Here is a 22,210-nt window from a genome sequence, read left to right on the forward strand (position 1 = left end):
AATTCTACTCTCAGTTGCACTGATGCAATCGCATTTGGCTAAGACTCCTTCTTTCTATTTCTGCTTTGCTTCTGTGTTTGTGTGTGGCCCTTTTTACAGCCCATCAGTCACAGAACAAGCATGCAGACTACGCCTTAGGAGTAAGGAGGAGGAATACTGCAAACGCTGCCTGTGTAACATTTGTAATAGGCAGAAAACATAAAAGCTCTTCAGCTTCAAAACTTTCAGTAAAGATCACTGTAGTTTAGACCCTCTCCCTCCTCACCCGTCAATATTCCTCTTATGACAAAACTTTTATTTTATCTCAACTAGATGTCAGGTGGAGACAGATGTGTAAATAAGTTATAATCTCGTGTTGTGCTTTTAAGTAATGTTTAATTGCTCGTGATGAACTGAGCAATGGCTTTTTAATTAAAATCACGTACCAAATTTCTCCACCCTTTGAATATCCTCTGCTTTCTGTTAGCTAACTCCTCCTTCTAAGTAAAAAAAGAAAAACAAAAAAAAACCAAAGCAACACAAAATAAAACCAAGTTCTTTTTGAGGTGTTTGATATCTGTCAATGAAATCTAGGGTAATGGAGCCATGACATTAATATATTTTTTTGCTGTACTGACAGGGATTATCATATTGGTACTCCAGCTGAGACACTTTCTGTCACTTCTCTGGAGGATGGTTTTCAGCTGATTTTTCAATATAGTCTTGCTGATCTTGATGCGGTCTGTAAACATATAGCACATCCAAAACATGTATACATGTTACTGTATATGCAATATACAGACCGTATACAGAATGCTTGCACTGCAACAGGCAGGGTGTTTCATATAAATTGTCAGCTTCAGGCAGTAGATTTTGTTACCATTTCTTTATTAAATGCAAAGTACATTAAAGGGTGAAAGACAGAGGTTTCAAATGCATGAAAGTTAGAAAATACTTATTGTGTCTCAAATCCAACTATCCAAATGATCCAGCTGAGACTTCATTTCCTAAAGCTTACCAGTTCCCTCCACCTCTAAAATCGGGAGTTCTGCTGCAGAGAAACTGCAGAGTTTTTCAGGTATCTAGAGTTGTACCTGGCACCTCATTAACTTTCAGGGTTGTTTGCAGAAATATAGATACAGGAGAATGCAGTATATACTCAACATGCAGTCAGGAACCAAACAGCGGGAGTAGGTTCTTGGTCAGAAATATTCATCTGTATAGAGCTCGGTCTAAACGTCCAGAACAAGAATATCAGAAGCGTGAGTCACAAATACCTGTCTAATGACTCCATGCTTAAGAGTATAAACTATAAATGCTGTTGATGGAGGGTGCTCTGTTCTGGCCCTGTTAAGATCATGCTTATTCTGAGAGCAGACATAGGCAATTTCATCCCTAAGGAAAGAAACCTGCTAAAGCCCAGCATGGGAATACCTCTTTTACCACTATCATGAAGCTATTTTATAATGCATATTGCAAAACAAGGTTTGTTACACAAGCGCAAAGTAGGAAACTGGCTGGTCAAAATCCAATCTGTATATCTCCCCCTATGGTTTTTCTTATCCATTGAAGGTATTGCTTTGTCAGTCGAGTGTAGATGCCAGGGCTGTCAACAGCACCGCACTTGTTGGCCTTTCTGAAAGAAGTGATGCCTCTCATCACATTATTGCATATTAATGGTCCACCTGAATCCCCCTGGAAAAAAAGGGAAAAAAAAATTCATTGAAATTTACCGAAGCTGAAAAATCCTTCTCTTATTTAAATCTTGCTCCAGAAGAGAAAGGAAGAAGCAAAAATGTAGGCAGTGGTATTGTTTGTTTTTTTTTTTTCTCCTTAGAAGGTACATTTTTCACTAGCCAAAAGAAAAAGACTTAAAACTGATCTTTCAAGTGTGAGTTATGTGGTATAAATCTAGATCACTGCTAAGGAATAGTGATACAGTGTTTCTGAATATGAAAAAAAATGTAAACTTTCTTCTTGAAAGGCAGAACGTTTCTGGAAATGTGCACCTTTTTTGTAACTTCAGTATTTAAATGTTTTAAAAATGTTGTTATTCTTACAACTTTATTTTTTTTACTTGGTGCCCGGTGAAAATGCTTTTTATCAGAAAAACCTATTTCAAAGCTCTCTGACATCAAAGAAGATCGTCTATTCAATTTAGTTGCTTGAGAATGGGTCCATTAAGCGTAAGTTATTTTGTGGAGATTTTTCTATTAAACATCATTTTGTAGAGGAAGAGAAGAACTATCTGCCATGCCTGGATAAAAACACAAAATCTAAAGTCTGCGAAGGTGAATTTCTCAATTTGAAGCTTTGATTTTAAGGCTTTGATAAACAAACCTTTACTAAATTTACTCATATTTGTTAAGTTCTTTATTGAACTGAAGATAGGCAGAAGTTAGAAGACTGTAAAAGCTAGTGTTTTATTTTTTGTTTTTAGTATTCTCTAGATGGATACAGCCAGTAAATATACTTACAGAACATGAGTCCTTTCCTCCTCTCCTAGCCCCAGCGCATATCATATTCTCTGTTATGACAGGCCTGCCATTATAATGCTTCCAATCGTTGCAGATCCTTCTGTTGATGACAGTGATGTTGACTTCCCTTAGTGTATTAGAAGCCTTTTTCAAGTTATTGGCAGTTTGTCCCCATCCTGCTACTGTGCAAATTGTTCCATCTTTGGGATCATCATCTGAGTTAGGCAACGGAATGATTTTCACAGCTTTATTAAGTTTTGCTCTTTTTTTAAGCTGTGGAAGATATGGAAAATAGTTATTATGAGAATGAGACTAATAGAGACCCCAGCGATGTTAATCACTGGGTCTTTTCCATCATGATAGTGGAGGATTATTGCAATCCTTTTTGTGAGATACTTCAATTGTTTGTAGCAGGATTTATTTAGTCAATGAGGATGGAATGATGGAATTAGGGAAATGAGTGTCCTGTGTCCCATGAAAACCCATTCAGCGTCTACTGGAATGTTACCTCTAAAAAAACCTCTATTTCTCTTCTCTGGATCTTATACTATTCACACCCTAAAAAGAGTGAAACTGAGCTTTTTAGGTAGGACAAAATAGCAGCAATCACTGCAGCTGGCAAAGCTGAGAATGGGAGAAATCATACATTTTTAATTAAAACTGTTTTTCAGACAGAACATTAGCGTTTTAGCCAGCTTATTTAATATGTGAAATATGCCACTTTCTGTGAACAATCTTTATTATTTCACTGAAAAGGCAGAGGCAGACATATTTTGGCCAAGCTCCAGAATTTTTATATTTCTAGCACTGATATGCATTACAGGATTTGTAGTTTGAATGCCTTAGTCCCCAATTCACATTGGGCTAGATTTGCAGACCAGACTACGTCACCCAGGAAACAGGGTCTCCAGAAAGTCCCTTGACTCATCTCCCTTCCTCACAAGGAGGGGGAAGGTGGTACATCATAGAAGATGCATACTCCTTAAGTGATGTCTAAGTCAGTCTATACCTGCAGCAGCATTATATCGTTTTCCTTATTATTAGGAGAGTAGCATGGGTAGGGAATTCGTTTTGCAATCTGAAAAACTTGTTGTTCTCTCTCTTTTTTTCCCAGTGAATGAGCTCCAAGAATAACCTGGCTTTTTTTCCTGAGAAGAAAGACAACATAGTTAATAGGATTCACTTGCTGTAAGTCTGTAATTCCTTGCTGTTAAATGTGGTGCTATAATGACCAGTTGCTACAGATCCTCTTGCCTCATGCCTGAAGAGCAACAGTAAGTTGGAAGAATATAAAAGATTACCATGTTTTCACAAATAGTTAAACAAATTGAGTCAGTAAATCAAGATTTGTGTTGTTTTATTTTCACTTTCCCAGGAGCTGGACAAGACTCAGCTGCTTGACTCTGAGCTGACCCCTTTGGTTCCATTTGGGAACCAAATGGAAAGTGGCTGCATCTGTTTTGCTGATGGCAATGATCTCACCAAGTGTGTCCCTCTGCCATTTATGCTGGAAGCTTAGGAGAATAGCTCACTGGACTATTAGGTCAGCAATCATCACGACTGGACCAAATTATCCCATTGCTTTGCCCTAACACCTGATGTAGTTTTCAACACCGTTTTCTGAGTCTACATGAGATACATCTATCTTGCTTTGTCTCAGTTGTTTTGCAGCTTCATACACTTACTAGATACTAAAACCGTGGCAGAGTTGTGCTTGCTGGGGCTCTCTGGTATAGAAACCGGGAGTCTACCCTCTTTGGTCAAGCAAGGTGCTCCTTTATATCAGACCACAGGTGTGGCTATTTCTGGGAGAAAAATGTACGCTACAACTGAATGGGAGGATATTCTTTGAGCAGGAGCACTTTTTTAAATTGCCTTTTACTGCAACAAGCAAAACCCTGAGGAAACGGTTAGTCCTTTTCTTTCAGCTACTAAGCTCCGTCTAACTATTGACTGAGCATTATTAGATTAATTATTTATTTATTGTAGTTTCTCTTAACTGAGGTCTCATCTAGCATCATTCTTTGCCTTGTGTTAATATTACAGCTTTTGGGCCCTGTGCCCTCTTTGTAGTAGGTCCAATATATCCCCTGTTTGGATGGTGACAGGAGGAATTGATACATTGTAGAGTCCAGTGATTCACTGGCCCTGGAAAGGCCCTTGACAGAGCCTGTGTGAGGTCTGGCTCAGCAGCAGCTCCAGTCTTACTTACGAGGACAACGGGTGAGACATATGATTTAAACCTCACATCTCACCTTGCTGGGGAAGAGTGTTCTGGGCCAAACAGCCATTTGCATCTTGAGTCAAATGGAAAGAAGAAAGGCTGGCTGACAAGCTAATGTATGGTTATTCTGTAAAATAGGAGTCTCTAAACATCTGTCATCTAGCTAGGGGATTTTTTCTGCTTTATATCTGCATGCTGTCTTGTTCCGCAGTGAAAGGCATATCTTTCATGGAATAAAATGACAAGAATTTAATTCTATTTTCTAAGCGGCTAGACTGACCAGTCCTCTGTTTGGTCAAGTGTACTAATTGACTGAGAAAAACCTTTTATCCCCCGAAAAACCTTTACCCCAAGTTCACTACTTCAGTGTTGCTAGCCTGTGTTTGCATGCAGATAGAAGCTTGCAAAATATCTCTTCAGAAACACTGAAGATCAGTACGCCTTGTTATATTATTTCTTAATCACCAAATCACAGCTGTCAATATAAATCTTGAAGCACAGTAATCAGAACATAATCATAATCATGCTAAATGCATAAAACCACCAGGGATATTAACTTTCCTTCTTGAAGAGAGATGCCAGGATGTCACAAAGGGCATCTCTGAATCAGATTTAGAACTTACATATCACAGTGAGCAGCTGTTAACACCCAGTTTTCCTTGATCAAAGCTCCTCCGCAAACTTTTGCTCCATTTTCTTCTCTGATTAGAGCCATAAATGGTCTTGAGTGAGGTGCTACTTCATTTCCTCCAATGATATCCACACACAAACCTGAAAATAAAAATAAGTCACAATACACACAGCAGGGCTAATGAATACTGTAAGAAACTTAAGTCTCTTAGAAAAAAAAAGGTTAATGTAATTATAAAGTATATAGACACACAAGTATGTACATACGCCACAATGCCAGTCTTCAGGGTAGACTTAATATTGCTCAGCGTTCTGAGCAATACTTCTGTACGTTTCCGTAGGACGAAAATCATGTTAGTGGTGTGAACTTTGACAAAAAACCACCAGAGTATTGTTATTGTTCTTGCACAGATTTCTTTTCCTGAACCTCACTGCCATGGTTAATTTCTCAGTGTTCATTGTGACTAAGAACCTCCTGACCTGCCACCAGTTAAGCTCTGTGCAATATGCATCCCTGGAAACGGGGCTATATAATATAAGTCATATTAAATTAACATGTTTTTCAGAAAAACAGAAAAGCAACAGATTAATACATGGGTATGTCTCTGGAGAGATGGATCAGATGATGATTGTGATAACTGCTCTGAACTCCTCTGCCCTCTATGCAGCTTTAATTAAATTAATTCAGAATTTTTTTTTCTGTATGAAAAGGCCAAGCACATACAATGAGTGGAAAAGAGCTAATAATTAGAACTCTAGGAGCTCCAACAATAATAGCAAATATCTTCTTTATGCTAATACATTTCTACTTAACTCTGACTCTGCACATCACCATTTACCAGCGCAAGGATCAAATGGGGCAGGCACTTACCTCCAGGAATTACCAGGAGAACGACAGCAAAAGAGGTGGACAAAGTGAAGAAAGCCCCCATGATTTCTGTCTGGGTTCTCCCCTATTCACAGTTTAATATATATCTAAATGAAAAGGATGTGGGTTTTTTTCCTCGTCTTAAGGCTATTTGACATTTGTAATTGTGAAACAAGAAAACCTCCCCCACAACATAGCTCACATCAGAGGTGTTAGGGAGAAATTGCATTTTATGTTGTGGCGTGAAGACGGGATCTCCCCCGCTTCAAGTTCTCTATGTAGCATTAGCCTCTTGTGAGCGCTGGGGTGAGCCACCTAACCTTGCAAGCCACTGTGTATCTGATTACACGGTAGGGCTCAGCTCATGTAATTTTAGGCTTGATTCAGTTGCCCACATGTTAAGTTCTATTTTAGAAACCCCAGGGTAATCTGCATGGCCTCCAGATCCTAGAGGGTACAAGTGTCTCACCAGTCCAGTGACACATCAACCAGCCCCAGCTCACATGCTCTACTCTCCATAGTTTAAGCTTGTGCATAATCACTGAGGTCTGTCTGGTCAATACAGTCAAGGGATCCTGCAGAGAGATTCAGTGGATCAACTGCTAGGGACCTGTTTATGCGAGATATGTCACTCCCAGGGCTCTGCTGACCGTGTTAGTTGGATCTCCACTGGCTTAAATAGGAAGCAGGTAAATATGGGGCTATTTTTAGAGACAGCAGAGCTCTTTGTGGCTGCTGTGGCCCATCAGAGACATTGTCATCTCTGATGTGGTGACAGCTCCATGCACCCCAAGTCACATCAAGCTTTTTATTTTGCTTCAGTTTTCTTGTCATTACCTGCAAATCTCCACTGACTGTCAGCAACTTCTACCACTGCTGGCCTTCCTTTTTTTCAGTGTTCTGCTGAACCCAGTGCCACCAAGAGGCATAGGTGCCTTTCTTAGATTTATCACTTATAAACAGGTGTGTTAGTCTGCCTTTATGATTTCTTTAAAAGGCAGTTTTACCACATCAAAGCTCCTGTCTGTCACCTGTTACATTGTGACATAATCTGGATGAACACTGGTGAGCCAAAAACCTATATTTCACTGAGCCCTGCTTAAACTTAAATTGCTACAATGATTCATCCTCAGATATTCCTATGGCAGGTGCTATGTCTAGAGAAAAGAGGTTTGATATGCATCGCCATACGTTTACCTGCTGTATTTTCAAGACAAGCCTGTTTGGGAAAGAAAGAATGAAATTTTAGCAGAAATCCCTAGATTTTTTTCCAGGCAGTTCAAATAAATCTCTGAGATACTGTCTAAAAACAAATAATCTCTAACCCACTTATATTTTGTCAATCTTTAAATGTTCTCTTATTTTCTTCTAAAGATATTTTTCTGTAACTCCTTAGGTATCAGCATATCCATGCCTTAAGCATGGGACAGCAGAGCACTTTCAGCTCTCTTCTGTACTTTGCTGAGCACTTCTCTATCCCTTACCTTATACTCAGTCATTCTGATGGTTTTGTTTCCTCAGTAAGCATGCTCCTCCTTCATCAATGCTGCCTCATACAATGCTAAAGGTGAGCATGAGGTGTGATTTTAGGAGCCTAAATTCAGGATACCAATTTAGACCTCAGATTTAAACCTGGCAGAGCCTCTGGCAGCACCTTAGTTGTGCTGCAGGGCTGGCGCCAGGGGCCGGGGGAGGGAGGGCAGGAGAGCAGCGCAGATCGGAGAGCTGCTGGGACCACAGTGGGGCAGAGCTGGGGCGCCTTCTCTGCTGTCCATCCCCAACCCCACTCCAGTGAGTTTCCCTTGGTGGCTGGGAGATGGATTTCCAGGACTTGCTGGGAAGGGGATGGGACATGCACGGGGAGGGCCCTGGGGCTGTGACAAGAGAGAACAATATCACGGTGCAGAGAAGATGAAGGTAGACAGTGCAGCTCTGCAGTGCAGCCTTGCCTATCTACCAGTCCTGCCTATCTGCCCATCTGCCTGCAGCTCCCTGAGGCACTTCTCAGTGGGGTGCGCCTAGGGGGTGACCCCTTTCCCCCCCATCTGATCGCATGGAGAAGTCCTGAAGGTGGAGCAGGCACATAGCAAGTGTCCTTGGCGCATGAAGTGGTAAAAAAATGTTTTTCTAATGCTTACTACAGGTTGGCAAATACTTGGAGGCATCCCAGCCCGAGCTGACAGGTGTTGACATGGATGAGAGACAGGCAGAGAAACACTTAATTTCTGTGTAGTTCCAGGCAGGCTCAGACCATGGCCAGCTCACATGGGCCACACAGTTCTTCTCAAAGCACAGGCAGAGGAACAATCCATCTTTGGTATAATGGCCCAGGGGTTAAGACACTTCCCTAGGAACTGGGAGATATTCAAAATACCATATGCTTCAAAACCAGCTATTCTCAGAAATAAGGTTTCCTTTCTTTGTCTGGCATCTGCTGCTTTGCAGGCAGAACATCAGGGGATCTGAGTAAATTTTCTCCAGCACTGCTTCGTATTTCTGGAGAACGTCAGCACGAGTGTTGCTTTAAACAGCTCCATCTTTTCACTAAGAGTATTTTCTAAGCTTGTTGCTCAGTCCTCACTCCTGCCCAGAGAACCTGACACTGGCTTGCTTCCTTCTGTATTCTTGGATGAGTGGTGTGATCAGTCCTGCTGTGTCAAAACACAGGTGGGCTTGACAAGGCGGGGCTGTGCATAAGGAGAAAAGAGACAAAGATGAACTAAGAAGATGAGGTGCTAAGTTAACTGGGAGATGTCAGGAAAAAAGGTTTTTTGTCACTTGTATCCTGTGTTTAACAGAGAGTGGAAGATCCTCAGAACAGGGTGATGACCATGACCATGATCCTTTGACTGCATGGGATGATTTTTGAACTGCAGTATAGCTAAGATTTGGGATCACAGAAACAGAGCAAGACCATATAATCTATCAGACCTGATAGTTGTTTCGTCTTGTTTAACCTGACATTACTTACTGATCTTAATCTTTTCCCATCAGGCTGTCTATTTTACTCTCAATCTTATTTAAACTGATATTATTTGTTGCTCTTAACACTCTTTTCTAATCAGAAAGTCTATTTTATTCTCATTGCTTTTGTGATACCTGTATCTTGTGATATTTGTTATCCTTTCTGCCTGAGCTGTTTTTGCTCTGCTTCCTTATTTTCACCTTTTTACTGTGTGATATCACAGAAAAATATATTAGCCTAGAAATACAAGTAGACTTATTTAGCTCAGAGAGTCCTTAAAGCATTTTAGTGAATCAGTGTCACTTCTACAAAGTTGCATGCATTTGACAGAAAGAGTACAATATTAGACAGTATGCTCTGGAAACACAGGTCTTCCGCCTGTTCAGAACGTGAGGCTGTTGTTCGTCTTGTCTTTTATTAGCACGAGGTTTTACACAGTTTTGTAAGCCACCCACTTAGCAAGCTTACAGGGGCAGAGGCAAAACCGTGGAAAACTTGATCGTATTATGGCTTTAGGACCTTGTGGAGCAATGCACTGATTTGCAGAGATAACCTCCAGTGTGTGAATAACCACAGAAAAAGGATGAGTTGGAGGATGGAGAGTGATTTTGGGGTAACTAGTCCTGGCTCTTTTATGAGCTGATCAATTCTAAAAGACACATGCTTTCTTCTAAAAGAGCTTTGCAAGAGTTTTCTGAGAGATGAAACGTGGAGGTTTCACATGTTTCCAGCTGGATTATAACTGGTAAGATTCGGTGCCATACAAATAAGCATTTTAATGCTATAATGCCCTTCCACAATCTGGAGAGCTGCTGTTCTCTAACTCTTGAATGCAAATGAAACCTGGATGTATTGAAAGGGTTAAATTTCTCATTCTTTCTCAAGATATTTAAGATGATAGCAGGCTTTCTAAGTTCTTCACACAAAGGTCATGCTATTTTTTCGTAGTGGTTTACCAGCAAGGCACGCAGAAGGCAGGCACAGACCCAGAGGTTAGCAATATAGAAATCTCTCTCCCGCTGCTGTCTTTTTTATCTTTTACTTGAGAACATTCTTTAGATATTTTAGTTGCATTTGAAACTTGCACACTCTAGGGGTTTCTGCATCTGAATCCTGCACTCTCAAAAATTATTGCAAAGAAAATAAAAATGGCTCTCCCTGTGTATAGCTTGTATTTTGTGTCAGGTGTTCCTAAACTTATCAGACAACAGATTCCTGCCGATTCTCAATAGCTCTCATAAACTTTGTGTGTGAATCCTCATCAATCTTTCAAAAGAAAATGCTACCTAGGCAGTGTAATTCTGCAGGGAATTTGCTGCCTGCCCACGCACCTTGGTCCACAGTTTGGGAGTGACTGCTGTGCACCACATTCTCCCAAGATTTCCCTCTCACTGGAGTTCTGTGTAGCCTTTTCTGGTGACCCTCGAATTTGTTCTTCAGTTTGTTCACTTGTTAGAAGAGGGCAAGTTTCATTCTTCTTACACATTTCCATTTTCTTCTCTTTAGAAATGAAAAAAAAGAAAAGAGTATTGAACTCTCTGATCTACTTAGGTTTTGTTAGACATTCATCCAATTTAATGCTTGTTACTTGTTGTTGTTTACTTGTTTTCTAATGCAAGAATTGTATAAAGAGCTGCTGAAGTTCCTGGTAGACTTAAAGTGACACATGTTGGGGATTCAAGAAACGGGCTGGTTTTAAAGAAATTGAGCTGTAGTTAAGGTTTTACAATATGAATGATGTAAAGGGAAAATTCAGAAAAGGGAGCTATTCATACAAACTGTCCACCACCACTTCCTGTAGGAGACATTTACACAGAAAAGTGTGTATCATGATTTACAGCCTGTGTTCTCACCCGTAAACAGCAACAGCCATGGCAAGCCACCTGTTAGCTCTCCTGCTCGCTCTGATCACTGCTGTCCTACCCCGAAGAAGTAGCCCTCGTAGGATAAAGAGTTCCAAATTCCTGCTTTTCCTGGCTAATATGCAAATAACATAACTCCTGTTATAACATATCTTCTATTGCATTTGAGATGGCTGCACTGACATTATTGGGGAACACCCTGTGCTTCCCCATTCCTGGCCTTTTATGGCTGCCATCCAGAAAGACCATTTAACTGTCTGTGGAGGAGCTCTTGTGGCAAAGAAATGGGTTTTGACAGCAGCACATTGTAAGTGAGTATTATTTGTGAAGTATTTTATACTGTGGCAATTTTAACTCTTTGTTGAGGTGGGGTATAATACGCAAGCCAGCAAGTAAACCAAGCTGGATATTGATTTTTTAAGAACTGATTAAATGAGCGATTTTCTCACTAGCTGATCTAAGAACTTGTAATTCTGCTTTAAGTTGTTTTGTAAACTACTGGTCCGCATTGTGTACAGTCAGATCCTGCCAATGTTGCAGGATACAGAATGTGCTGATAAAAGACTCTGTTCATTATTTATTTGTCTGAAACAGCGATATCTTGGGGAAGGGGTATATGGCAATACGTTTTAGAAAATTTTACCTGCATGCCTGGAACTAAGCCTCAAAACATCCTGAGAGATGAAGTTATTAGACAGAAATTAGCTAGAAACACTATTTCCTCCTCCCCCTCCCCACCCCCAATTTCAGTGATCTGTCTGGGCTCACAAAAACTGGATGGCAGAGCTGGGATTAGGACAAGGAGTCTTGTCTGGTTGGCAAGTCAAATTTAAGCACCAAGCACCCCTTCCCCAGGTGAGATCTCCCCCAACAGGGACGTGTAACAGCTGGCTCAGGGTAATGGGGACATCTACTGTTCCTATCAGGGAATAAAATTCCTACCTCTTAGCTAAAATATTCTCTAAATCATATTTTAGATTCGCCAATTATTTTTCTGTATTTTGAGTAACTAAAAGAAAACAGCAGACCAAAACCAATTGCAAGATACCTGTGCAAACCTGACATCCTCAGACAAAGTGTGGGCAGCTGGGCCAGCCTTTCTTCACCTGAAGAGGAGGTGAAGCTCCTTTTATCTTATTTTAAGTGAAGCTAACTGCTACACTTCTGATGCCGAATCAGGTATGGTTGCCTTTTTTTGTAAAAGTAGAAATATTCACTTCTAGCATGTACCTTTTTGGACATTTACAAAACAAAATTTAAACCTTCCTCTTTGGAGTTAAGGGATTTTTTGACAGGAGCTGGAGTCTCTCATCTTTTCAGTCAGTGGGTCAGAAATGTGCAAGGTCAGTTATGGCTGTAAAAACTCAGGTTTGAGAGCTATTCAGTGACCAGTGGGAAGGGCTGTGGTTGTCTCCAGTGTCACGGAGAGGATGGCAGCTCTGGTTACTAGTTTGATTTTCTAACAAGGAAATCACTTTGAGCTGACCTTAAGTGACAAACCAAAACGATATCTGTTTGGTTATTTTCTCTTCAGCTTTGTGACGCTGCCTCTGCAGAACCTATCCACCTCTATGCTATGTCTAGGCTATTCTTAGGAGGTGCAATTGCAGCACATGTAACTTTTCCTGAACTAGTACCCAAAACCACTTTTGAAACCATTTTTCTTTCAGATAAAATCGCATGAATCCAGTGATGTTAACCTCCGTGTGGCCTGCAACCAACCTGTCAGAGACCTGGATGAGGTGGCGGTGGTTTTCTTTCCATGGCTCTGCATATATGCAGTGGCCAATTGCCTGGGCTTTCTGCAAGTCCAGCAGTTATACTTCTGGGGGATGTCCAGCAGAACAGAACAATTTTCCCAAGTCATCAGATTCTACTGTAGTAGATGTGTGCCTGTGTGATTACCTGGCTTTCAACCTGAATTTGGTGGTCTCTGTTGATTTCTGAGCAAGCCAAGTTAAAGTCAGCAGTCCAATACTCTACATATTGCCGGCAGACTAGTGTTTGCAGTGTAAAAATAATTAGAACCACAAGCTCAGCAAACACTGAAGAGACCTGTACTGGAGGGGACAAGGGATGTGGTAACTCTTCTAGGTCAAAGCTTAGGTATCTAAGAGATGTGTTAAGGCTAAGCTGAGAACAGATAAGGGGAGGAAAAAAGGGATAATACATGAAAGCATCCCAGGGATGGAGTTCTGTGACTCTCATATCACTTTAGCTCCGAAAGCCTCCTCTGTAGATGAAAAGAGAAATTTTTAGGCTCCAGTACAGTCTGTGCATCCATTTTCACAAGCAAAAATTCACATCCAAATAAATGGATTATGTCTTTTAGTGAGACATGTAACTGGAATGAAGAAAACAACTCTTTTTGTTTGAATTGATAACGTCTTTATTCTGGATTGAATAAGCTGTCCAGTGTGTAAATGAGCCTGAGATCTGAAGATGAAACACAGGAAAACATCAGTATGTTTTCTGGCAGTGTCTTCTTACTGGGCTGCATTACATTTAGCATGGCAAGATGAAGAAAAGCAAACTCTAATGAATCCATTTCTGATGATACTCAGGGAGCTTGGGGGAAAGGGAGATTTAATGAGTTATTTAACTCTTGCTGTCTATTAGCAGAAATTGGACATGTAACTCCCTTTGGATTTTGACAGTGTCCCTTTGTAATATTCATTATAGGGATGTCTTGAGCTAGACAATGTCTGTTCTTCTTCCTTGATGCGTTGAATCCTACATTCAGTTAAGGACGAAACTCTTATCAATGTTAATGGTGTCCACTTTAGCAGGGCACTTCCTGTATGTATAATGTTGAGCATGAGTACTGATGTATGTGTTAACATATCACTGAGATCAGTAAGACAACCTTTATGCTATTAGTCAGGCATGTATTAGTCCTTTGCAGTATTAGATTGTATATCCACTGAAGTCCACGCAAAGATTATATAAAGACATCACTACCAGCAATCCTTGTGCAAGGGACTCTCCCTGTAAAGTCAGTAGACCTTTTCTTAAAATTAATCCATGACTGTAGTCACCTGAGGGTCAACTTTCTCACTGTTATTTCACCAAATGAGGTTTGCATTAAATAAATGTTACTTTGTACAGGAAAATATAAGCTCATGTGAAAACATCAACATGAACAATATTTTTCCTATTTTCAAATCACATTGTTGTAAAATGAAATTGTAAGTTTTATGTTACATGATTTTTGATTATCTTAAGATGTAGTCTTACTCATTTCCAGTAGTGACCTTCTCTTCCTGGACTTTCTTTAAGTTACAGATTAAGAAAATCAGAAGTCAGAGTTGTTCTTGGAGCCCATTGAGCATCCATAGTTGAAAAAGAGCAGCAGATATTTAAGGTTATGCATTGCTTTCCTAATCCCCAGTTTAACAGGTCTTCCAAGGAAAACAATATAATGCTCCTCAAGGTATTGTGTTAACTGCTTATTATTGTTATTATTACAAAAGGAATTTTGCTGATGATCGTTTTGGCTGGTCTTTGATATTAAAGAGTACATTGTTTTGATAGCTTAACAATGTCGCAGAATGCTCTGCTTTTGGTTGTGCTAATCTAGGTAAGGTTAAAGGATCACTGGCACTCTAAGCAGGGATGACATTTCATGTCCGTTCTGTGCTCTGCAACTCCCTTTAACCCACTCATTACAGCAACCCCTCTGAAATTCCCAAACATGTTCTTCAGCCATTTTTCCAAGGCAGTGCTGAAGTGATGTATGCAATGGAGTCTGGGCCACAGCAATATCCCAAAGGGATACCTTATGCAGAACTGAGTAAAAATAGTAATGCAATTTATTATTCCTTATTTGAGATGTATGTGCAAACTAAAATTATGGATAATGCAGTACATAGATGAATTCAGCTCTAAGAACCTAGAATGAGCATGTAATGAAGAAGGCTCAGGACACTGCAGAATGAGGTTTGGAAAGACCCCAAGCCAACACGATCATTCTGCATGTTTAAGTGGGGCAGAGGCTATAAGAATTTCCTATATGCTAGTCCCTGGCTCAGCTTTGCTCATGTCTCATGTGTCTCTGCACTGACAGCTCTATTAATCCAGCACTCAGATTAACATGGAGGTGGCCATGGGTTTTTTGAATAGGGGGAATGTAGTCTCTATGCGTGAAATCTGTAGATGGTCAAGAGGGGGACTGGCTTACTGGTACCAACAGTGCCAGTGCCAATTCAAAGTCCTTGAGAAAGACAAAGCTTGTACATCATCTTGCCTGTGTCTTTAGAAACACCATGACTGTAGTACTATCCCTGAGATATCTTGGATGGATGTTTTGGAATGGATGGATGCGGAGGAAATGCTCTAAGATTATTCCTATGTTAATCAAGAGGTTGTTTTATGTGAAAGATCAAGTTATATATTTGAAAAAAGTGAGTAGGTACAGTATATCAGGAATATTACCAGACTTCTAAAATAATTCATGGAATTATATGGAAAAGCAAGTGATGACTTGAACCTGGTTTCCCATATTTCAGTGTTATTACCAGTTTGGTCTGACAAGGGCACAGAGAGGAGTAGCAATGTCCCTTTCTGGAACTAGCTGGGGCATTTATAGACATTAGTGACCTAGCAACTCACCCCTGTGAAAACATGGAAAGCTTCCTCCCCCATATGTTAGTGAGCACTCTTCATCTGCTTCAGGATAAAGGCAGCCGGGCTCATTTCGCTGATCTTTCTGTGCCCATCACCAGCTTATCAGGAGCACCAGGTTATTTGACCAGTATGAGCACTATACCAAAATGGATCAGTAGGAAATGCTATCTCTAGGCCAGAAAGTTTCAACTCTGTTCCAGGATCACAAGGATACCATAAAATCCTTTGTCTAGATTTGATACAGAAACAGGGATAGCATTAGCCCCAGGACTTACCTAAATCACTATGGCTGTGCTCTAATGGAGTGCTAAGTGATTTAGGGTAAGCCTTGCACATAAAATTTTTGTCTTTAAAATTACCACTAGAACTGGAGATACTAAAAGCACAAGGATTTGTTGGATAAATATTGTATTGTTTCTCAAAAGGTATAAGGCCCAAACCATTTATCTGACAACCATTCAGCAAAATGTATAACCCCTTGTGAAATGAATCGTGGTGCAGTGAATGTGTGCAAAACAACAAATGTCTGTTCAGTAGCTGTGAGCCATTACCAAGTGTATTGAGGATATGTGTTAGTGTTTTTGCTATATTTTTATTTATGAGCTTAAACTGGCTTCTGTTGAAGGTTGAATCTGTCAGGTAAAGGCCAGCAAAACACAGTTTGGATCATTCCAGGCTATTGGAATCTCCCAGCAAAAACTTGGCGATCTGAAGAGTTGAAGACCTCCTTTTCCCCAGTTTGTGTCTCTGCTGTCATGTCTGATTGTTCATAGTTTTTCCTTTTCTTCTTTGTTACTGGGCACATTACATTGTGGTTTGCGACTTTTCTGTGTGCTAGTTAAGAACCAGAGTCCAGCTTCAACAGAAAACTTCAATGGCAAGTTACATTCCCAGGTAGGACATAGATCCAACAGCCTAACTCCAGGGTAGGTTTTTAATTTCCTACTGTAATCAATGGGAAGCTGGGCTTTGAACTCTCTATTGCTGCTGTAGATATGGAATCGCTATACTGACATCAAGGACATTCTTCTGGATTTGCAGAAGTGTAATTAAGCTCAGAATCAATTTCTAAATATTGAAAAGTGATTTATTAGAAGAAGAAGTATTGGTAAAAAAAAAGACTAAATACCAGTTGAAATTAGTGATCAGACTTTCCTTCATTTCTGCATGAGACAGCATTTTTTCCCTCTTTTTTTCCAGGTACTGAATGGTACTGCAAATCTGAATAAATATATGCAACTTTTGCCTCTGCTTGACTCTGGTGAAGATTTCAAACCTGGCAGAAAGTGCAAGGTGGCCAGCTGGGGAGTCTCATCTTCAGGAAAGCCATCACCATGTCTTCAGGAAACAGCTGTTACAATCATTGACAGAAGAAACTGCAAGAGCAAGTACATAAAACACATGAAAATAAGCAGCAACAAGTTATGTGCTGGCGGCAAAAACGTATTTTCAAAGAGAGAAGCTTGCCAGGTGAGAGTTATGAACAGGAGTGGATTTTGCTAGGAACAAAGCAGCACTAGACACTTCTGAGGCTGACCAGACTGACGGGGAGGTTAACTACGTTTGCTTTATGGCTGTGAAAAAGAAGTGTTAAAACTGATGTAATTTAAGTCAATCTGCAAAACAAGATCTAGAGTATGTGAATTTGCATTTGGGGTTATATCACCTAACTTCAGGTACTTGTCCTCATCTAAGCTGGTTTTAAGCTCCACTTGTAGTTAATGGAGAGAAATTTGAACTTCTAAGGTCTGAATCATCTGATCCTTTCCAGGTATGCACATTTGAATAGTGCATAATTAGCTGTGTCCTCAAAAGTGCTATTTTAACTTTTCCAGTAATGTCTTCTGTGCCTAATTCAGAAGGGCCATTTGCTAAAGAAGTGAGAATGAATTTATGCCAACAATAAAAAATACCTTTTGAAAGAGAATTATTATAGCCCTGTGCTGTTCTACAACACTTTATATCAAAAGATATCTCAAGGAACCTCTATTTATACCTTTCCAAATCCTGTGAAGTATGTCAATTGATTCGTTTCACAGCTTGGAACAGGTCGGAAACGACGTTTCTGAAGGGATTTATGCACTGTGGAGGGCACTGCATGCTCATCTTGGGAGCAACAAATAAACACTGATAGTTATTCTCTCTGTTTTGTGTTTTAGGGCGACCCAGGTGGGCCGATAATCTGTGCCAGTCAATACAGCAGGATTGTTTCCTTTGGAAAAGGATATGGTAGAAGAAAGATGCCTGGAGTTTATACACGACTGACTGAAAAATATCTTGACTGGATAAAAGAAGTAATTTTCCTTAACAGAGATCCATGGGACAGGCATGACAGTTTTAATAAATACTATGCTGTGTATTAGAATTTGATGATGCTGTTTCAGTGAGCTGCTTTCACAAAGTACACCCCAACTTTACACCTTTACAAAGAACACCACAGCTTTATGAGGTCAGTTCAAAATATTTTCCTTTTTACAGATAATGCTTACTCATTTTTAGTAGGAAACTGCCAAGAGTCTTAGATAATACAGCTGGTATTGAATTTCACCGTACTTTTTTTAGTATGATGGAAATGGACTGCTAACCTTATTCATTGTTCCTGGGATGAAGCAACATTTTTGAATGTGTGCTCCCAGAAAAATTCAGTTTCACATTGATGGTGAATGAGATAGTGAATGAGATGTCTGCTGAATGAGAAAAAATAGGAAAAAAGCTTTAATTGTTCAAATATTTCATTTTGCCATTTTTCAGGTCCAAATATTTCAATTTGCATCACAAAGTAACTAAAATAATTAGCAATAATTTAATTTAACTAAAATAATTTACAGAGGATTAAAAATTAGCAGATAGATGAACATTTTTCCAAGTAATCTTCTGTTAAGTAAAAGAAAAAAAATCATTTCTCTTTTCTTCTAATTTATTTTTCTTTGATTTTTTTAGTTACATGATCAAACCAACAAAATCCTCTCTTCTCAGAGTTTGATTCATGATGTCACCCTTCCAATGCACATCTGTTGGAAAAGCATAAATATTGCTAATATGATAAAAGTAATTGTGATTCTCTAATACAATGCCTATCTAACATTTATCAAAACGAACAGGAATATTACTGTTGATTTCAGTGGGTTTTGGGTCTAAAAACAGAGGAGCCTGCTGTGTTTCTGCATAAGCCTGTAGTTAGCTGGGTGTGTTCACACTACCTTCAGAATTTTCCCTTTTTCTTTGTTTGCCAGCAGTTTAAAAGTGATTATCTGCAGGGTTTCTGTGGTTCTTTGGTTATTGTATTAATGTATTGAATACTGCAAAGTTTGGGAAGTCACAGAGGCATGAATTTGGCAATAAACTCAATACTTCTAATACGTCATTGTACGGGTTTGGTTACTGATCAGCAGCCAGCTCACTGATCTGAGAACAACAATACTGCTCATAAAGGCTATTCAGAGAAAGGAGCAAATGGAAATCACAGAGGTGGCTTGATAATTTGTCATGGTATAATAAAACTTGGCTATATAAGTTATGGAGGGCTTCATCCAATTCTCATGGAAGGTCATGGAAAGTTCTTAAAAGATGCCACTGAGAATTGGCTGGAACACAGACAGAAATTGGGAAAAATTGGGAAAAACATGCAGACTGTATTTAAAAGTGCAAAGTATAATATATTGCTGTTAACCCTTTTCAGCTGGGGATCTCAAAGGATGTTGGAGACAGAAATTAGTCCCTCTCACCTTTGAAAGGTAAATGACAGCGAGGGTATCCTACTTACCTGCCTACCATGGGGATGGGACACTATTTTTTGCGTAGCAACATAATCTCTAAGCGTTTAAGATGGAAAGTGAAGAATACTGGGTAGGTTGTATAAAGAACTTAAGCACTTAGGCATTATAGCGCCTATCTTTTTGGCAGTCTGAGAGTGGAAGTGAGGTGTTTGTGCTGGGCAGTGGATATGCTTGTACGGGAGTGCAAAAAGAGCGGGGTACTTTAGCAAAGGATGTGAACGCCGGCTGTGCTAAGCGTGGAGTTCCCTTCGGCTAGTCAATGGGGACTGCTCATCAGCAGGCTGAGTCCGAAATTCTGCCCTTGCCAGTGAAGCGTGTACCCTGCTGAAAGGTTCGGGGAGTGGTCTCCATCCATTTTAGACAAGCAGCCCAGAGCCCTCTCCTGAGCGGAAGGTGCTAGGAGCACGAATGGCTGAACCCAGTCCACTTTTCTCTCAGAGCAGCAGAGGAGGTGCCCACCATTTTAATCTCACCTCATACTTGGAATACAGCAAGGCAGTTCTGAGAAGCACCACATCAGACGAAATATTTCCTGTTGTGTAATTCACAGCTGTAGCCTCTTGGAGATTTTATATGTATATGCTCTCCATTTCTGGTAATCAAGGAATCATGGATCAGCTAAAAGCCAGATATAAAATGTCTCAGAGGATCTCTGAAATTCCACCTATTTAAACTAATCTAGAGAACAGTTTTTATTTTGGCTGGGGCTTTTATTCTAGCTGTTCCAGCTTGTTCCTTTTCTTTTTCCTCTTGCACCTCCTAAGCTCATGAAAATGCTGTTTAGCATGCATTGCATCTCCTAACTTTCCTGCTCAGCTTTGAGCAGATACCACACAACTGAAATGAGAGAGGTAAGTGCATAAGTAGTGAGTGATGCTTGAGAAGTGAGTCTGAAGGAAAGCTGGCAGTGTATAAGGCTTTTTGAAGGGGATAGATGTTCCCATCACAGGGAGGGCTGTTCCACAGCTTCGCCACCTTGCCAGTGGAAATGAAAGGGGAGTTTCTTTCCCACAACACATGATTGCGGGTTTTCAGCTTTCAGAGGCACACGGTCTGCAGAGAGACCTGTTCTCACTGCTTCCGTATGGCATTCTGCTGCATTTGGACTGCATTTCATCCAGCTGACTGGTTGTTTCACTGAAGATTAATCTGAAGATTAATCTGAGAGTCATGGCAAACTCTCATTGCCTTCAGGTTCAGTGTAGTAAGGTTTGTTAATCTGCTAATCACAGCTCTGTTTTCCAGCAGTAAGGGCCTTTTCACAGCCTGTAGCCCAGTAACATTGCTATTTAATCTCTTAAAGGAGAAGTATTCACTCATTTTGTTTAAACTGAACAAATGCTGTATCTTCTTGTTGTTGATGGGTAATAATGAGCGATTTGATCTGGAAACCAAGCAAGTTAATTCCCATTTAGATACCATGTCGGGATTTAAGTGTGTGTTATCTCCTGTAACATCTTCACTTCATTTGCATCACCTTTTCTTCTTCTGTGGGAGATATAGCAGGAGGAAGGGCATAATTATTGGGGCCCTGTGGGCACCCCCCAGCCCTTGCTGTCCCAGCCTCCCTGGGGCTTCCCCCCTACCCAGCCCCAGGCCCCTATTTCAGCCAAGTGTGGGGCCATCAGTCCTTGCCCTGCGACTCCACAGTGGTGCTGGGCTTCAGCCCCGCCATGGCTCTGCCCTAGCCTGGCCATGGCAAAATATGTGACAAAACTGTACTAAGCTCAAAGGCAGTGAAGGAAAGCCAGCAAGAATAGAGAGTGTCTATTCGCCTAAAAAGGCTTTGGAAAGGATAGTAGTCCCAAGGAGACTTTTTGCAAACTATTTTGCTCTGGTTGTGCTCACAGGGTGCACAGTCAGGAACATCATGATCTGAGAAAAGTTTTTAAGTTGCTACTGTGGGAATACATGGGAGAATTCAACATAGCATAGAGGGATATCTACACTGCAAGCGATATTGTTATACTATAGTCTACAGCATGCTTTGGCTACCTACTTGACTCTGGTGTTTTGGGGCTGAAGCAGGGCTACACGTGTGACAAGTTGCTATGGCCTGCTCTCGAGGGCCAAGTCTCCACAGCTTTATCAATTTCCATTCCCTGTAGGTTGCTGTGTGAGGGGTTGGGGGCTGGTAGTACATGTACGCCTGTGTCTTATATGTATGCACACTCACACATGGCTGCATATACATAATATCAGATCTCATCTTGTTCGTAATAAGCAGGTTGCTTTTTTAACACAGAGAAATGCTGGCATGCATGCTCTGGTTGCATGCAAGTGAATAGATCAGTGCCTGGATATTTGGCTAACAGGCCGAAGGCTGAATGCTCACCTCCAGCAGTACCTGCATCCAATAGCTCCACAGCTGCACGTTCACCAACATCCTTCAGTCTGGTTCTTGACACTGAATATAAATGCCTAAAAGTTTGGTGGGCAGTAAACCCACCCACGAAAACCCGAGGTGATAAACCTCCTTGTGATTATACCTCCAATCCCAGCGTCCTGAGAGCGTGCTTGTCCATCAGCCCCTCTGGGTGACAAGCATAACAAATGCAGCCTGGGCCAAGTAGCATGGTAGGAGTTTTGCAGCTGGGCTGTCTCCTTTCTGACCAGGCCTCGAAAATTTCCTGCAATTCTGTATTTTCTTAACAACCACAAAAGTATGTATGGACGGATGATAGGTTATGCAGTAGAAGGTAAGCCAAGTGCCAGGAAAAGGTTAATGTTGGCTAAATGAGGTGACCACCAGTGCATTCACTGTTGAAGTCACACGCCGGGCCAATTCTCAGAACTGAGCTGG

General features: G+C 40.6%; 2 protein-coding genes across 3 annotated transcripts; one reads left to right on the forward strand and one right to left on the reverse strand.

The window, feature by feature from the left end:
• Nucleotides 1-864: 864 nt before the first annotated feature.
• Nucleotides 865-6,311, reverse strand: LOC138064521 (granzyme A-like). 2 transcript variants are annotated; one of them, XM_068927454.1, is made up of 5 exons: nt 6,182-6,311; nt 5,304-5,451; nt 3,466-3,604; nt 2,457-2,729; nt 865-1,674 (listed from the first exon to the last, which is right to left on the reverse strand). In XM_068927454.1, exons 1-5 carry the CDS (start codon nt 6,240-6,242, stop codon nt 1,501-1,503), a joined length of 795 nt encoding a protein of 264 aa, XP_068783555.1. In that variant the 5' UTR covers nt 6,243-6,311; the 3' UTR covers nt 865-1,500. The 2 variants fall into 2 exon arrangements, with proteins under 2 accessions (XP_068783555.1, XP_068783556.1); XM_068927455.1 differs by lacking the exon at nt 6,182-6,311 and adding an exon at nt 5,578-5,738.
• Nucleotides 6,312-11,186: 4,875 nt separating this feature from the next.
• LOC138064752 (granzyme A-like) lies at nt 11,187-18,139 on the forward strand. The gene is made up of 5 exons (XM_068928606.1): nt 11,187-11,312; nt 11,983-12,184; nt 12,676-12,747; nt 16,832-17,101; nt 17,791-18,139. Exons 2-5 carry the CDS (start codon nt 12,173-12,175, stop codon nt 17,992-17,994), a joined length of 558 nt encoding a protein of 185 aa, XP_068784707.1. The 5' UTR covers nt 11,187-11,312; nt 11,983-12,172; the 3' UTR covers nt 17,995-18,139.
• Nucleotides 18,140-22,210: the final 4,071 nt, after the last annotated feature.

Source organism: Struthio camelus, chromosome Z (genome assembly GCF_040807025.1).
Source record: "Struthio camelus isolate bStrCam1 chromosome Z, bStrCam1.hap1, whole genome shotgun sequence".
Lineage (NCBI taxonomy): Eukaryota > Metazoa > Chordata > Aves > Struthioniformes > Struthionidae > Struthio > Struthio camelus.

Coding starts and splice junctions, on each gene's coding strand:
- LOC138064521 (XM_068927454.1), bottom strand. CDS start 6,242: ATGGGGGCTTTCTTCACTTTGTCCACCTCTTTTGCTGTCGTTCTCCTG. Junction 3,605..5,303: donor ACAGCTGCTCACTGTGATAT/GTAAGTTCTAAA, acceptor CTTTCTTCTCAG/GAAAAAAAGCCAGGTTATTC. Junction 2,730..3,465: donor ACGATATAATGCTGCTGCAG/GTATAGACTGAC, acceptor TATCTTCCACAG/CTTAAAAAAAGAGCAAAACT.
- LOC138064752 (XM_068928606.1), top strand. Junction 12,748..16,831: donor CTGTCAGAGACCTGGATGAG/GTGGCGGTGGTT, acceptor CTTTTTTTCCAG/GTACTGAATGGTACTGCAAA. Junction 17,102..17,790: donor CAAAGAGAGAAGCTTGCCAG/GTGAGAGTTATG, acceptor TTTGTGTTTTAG/GGCGACCCAGGTGGGCCGAT.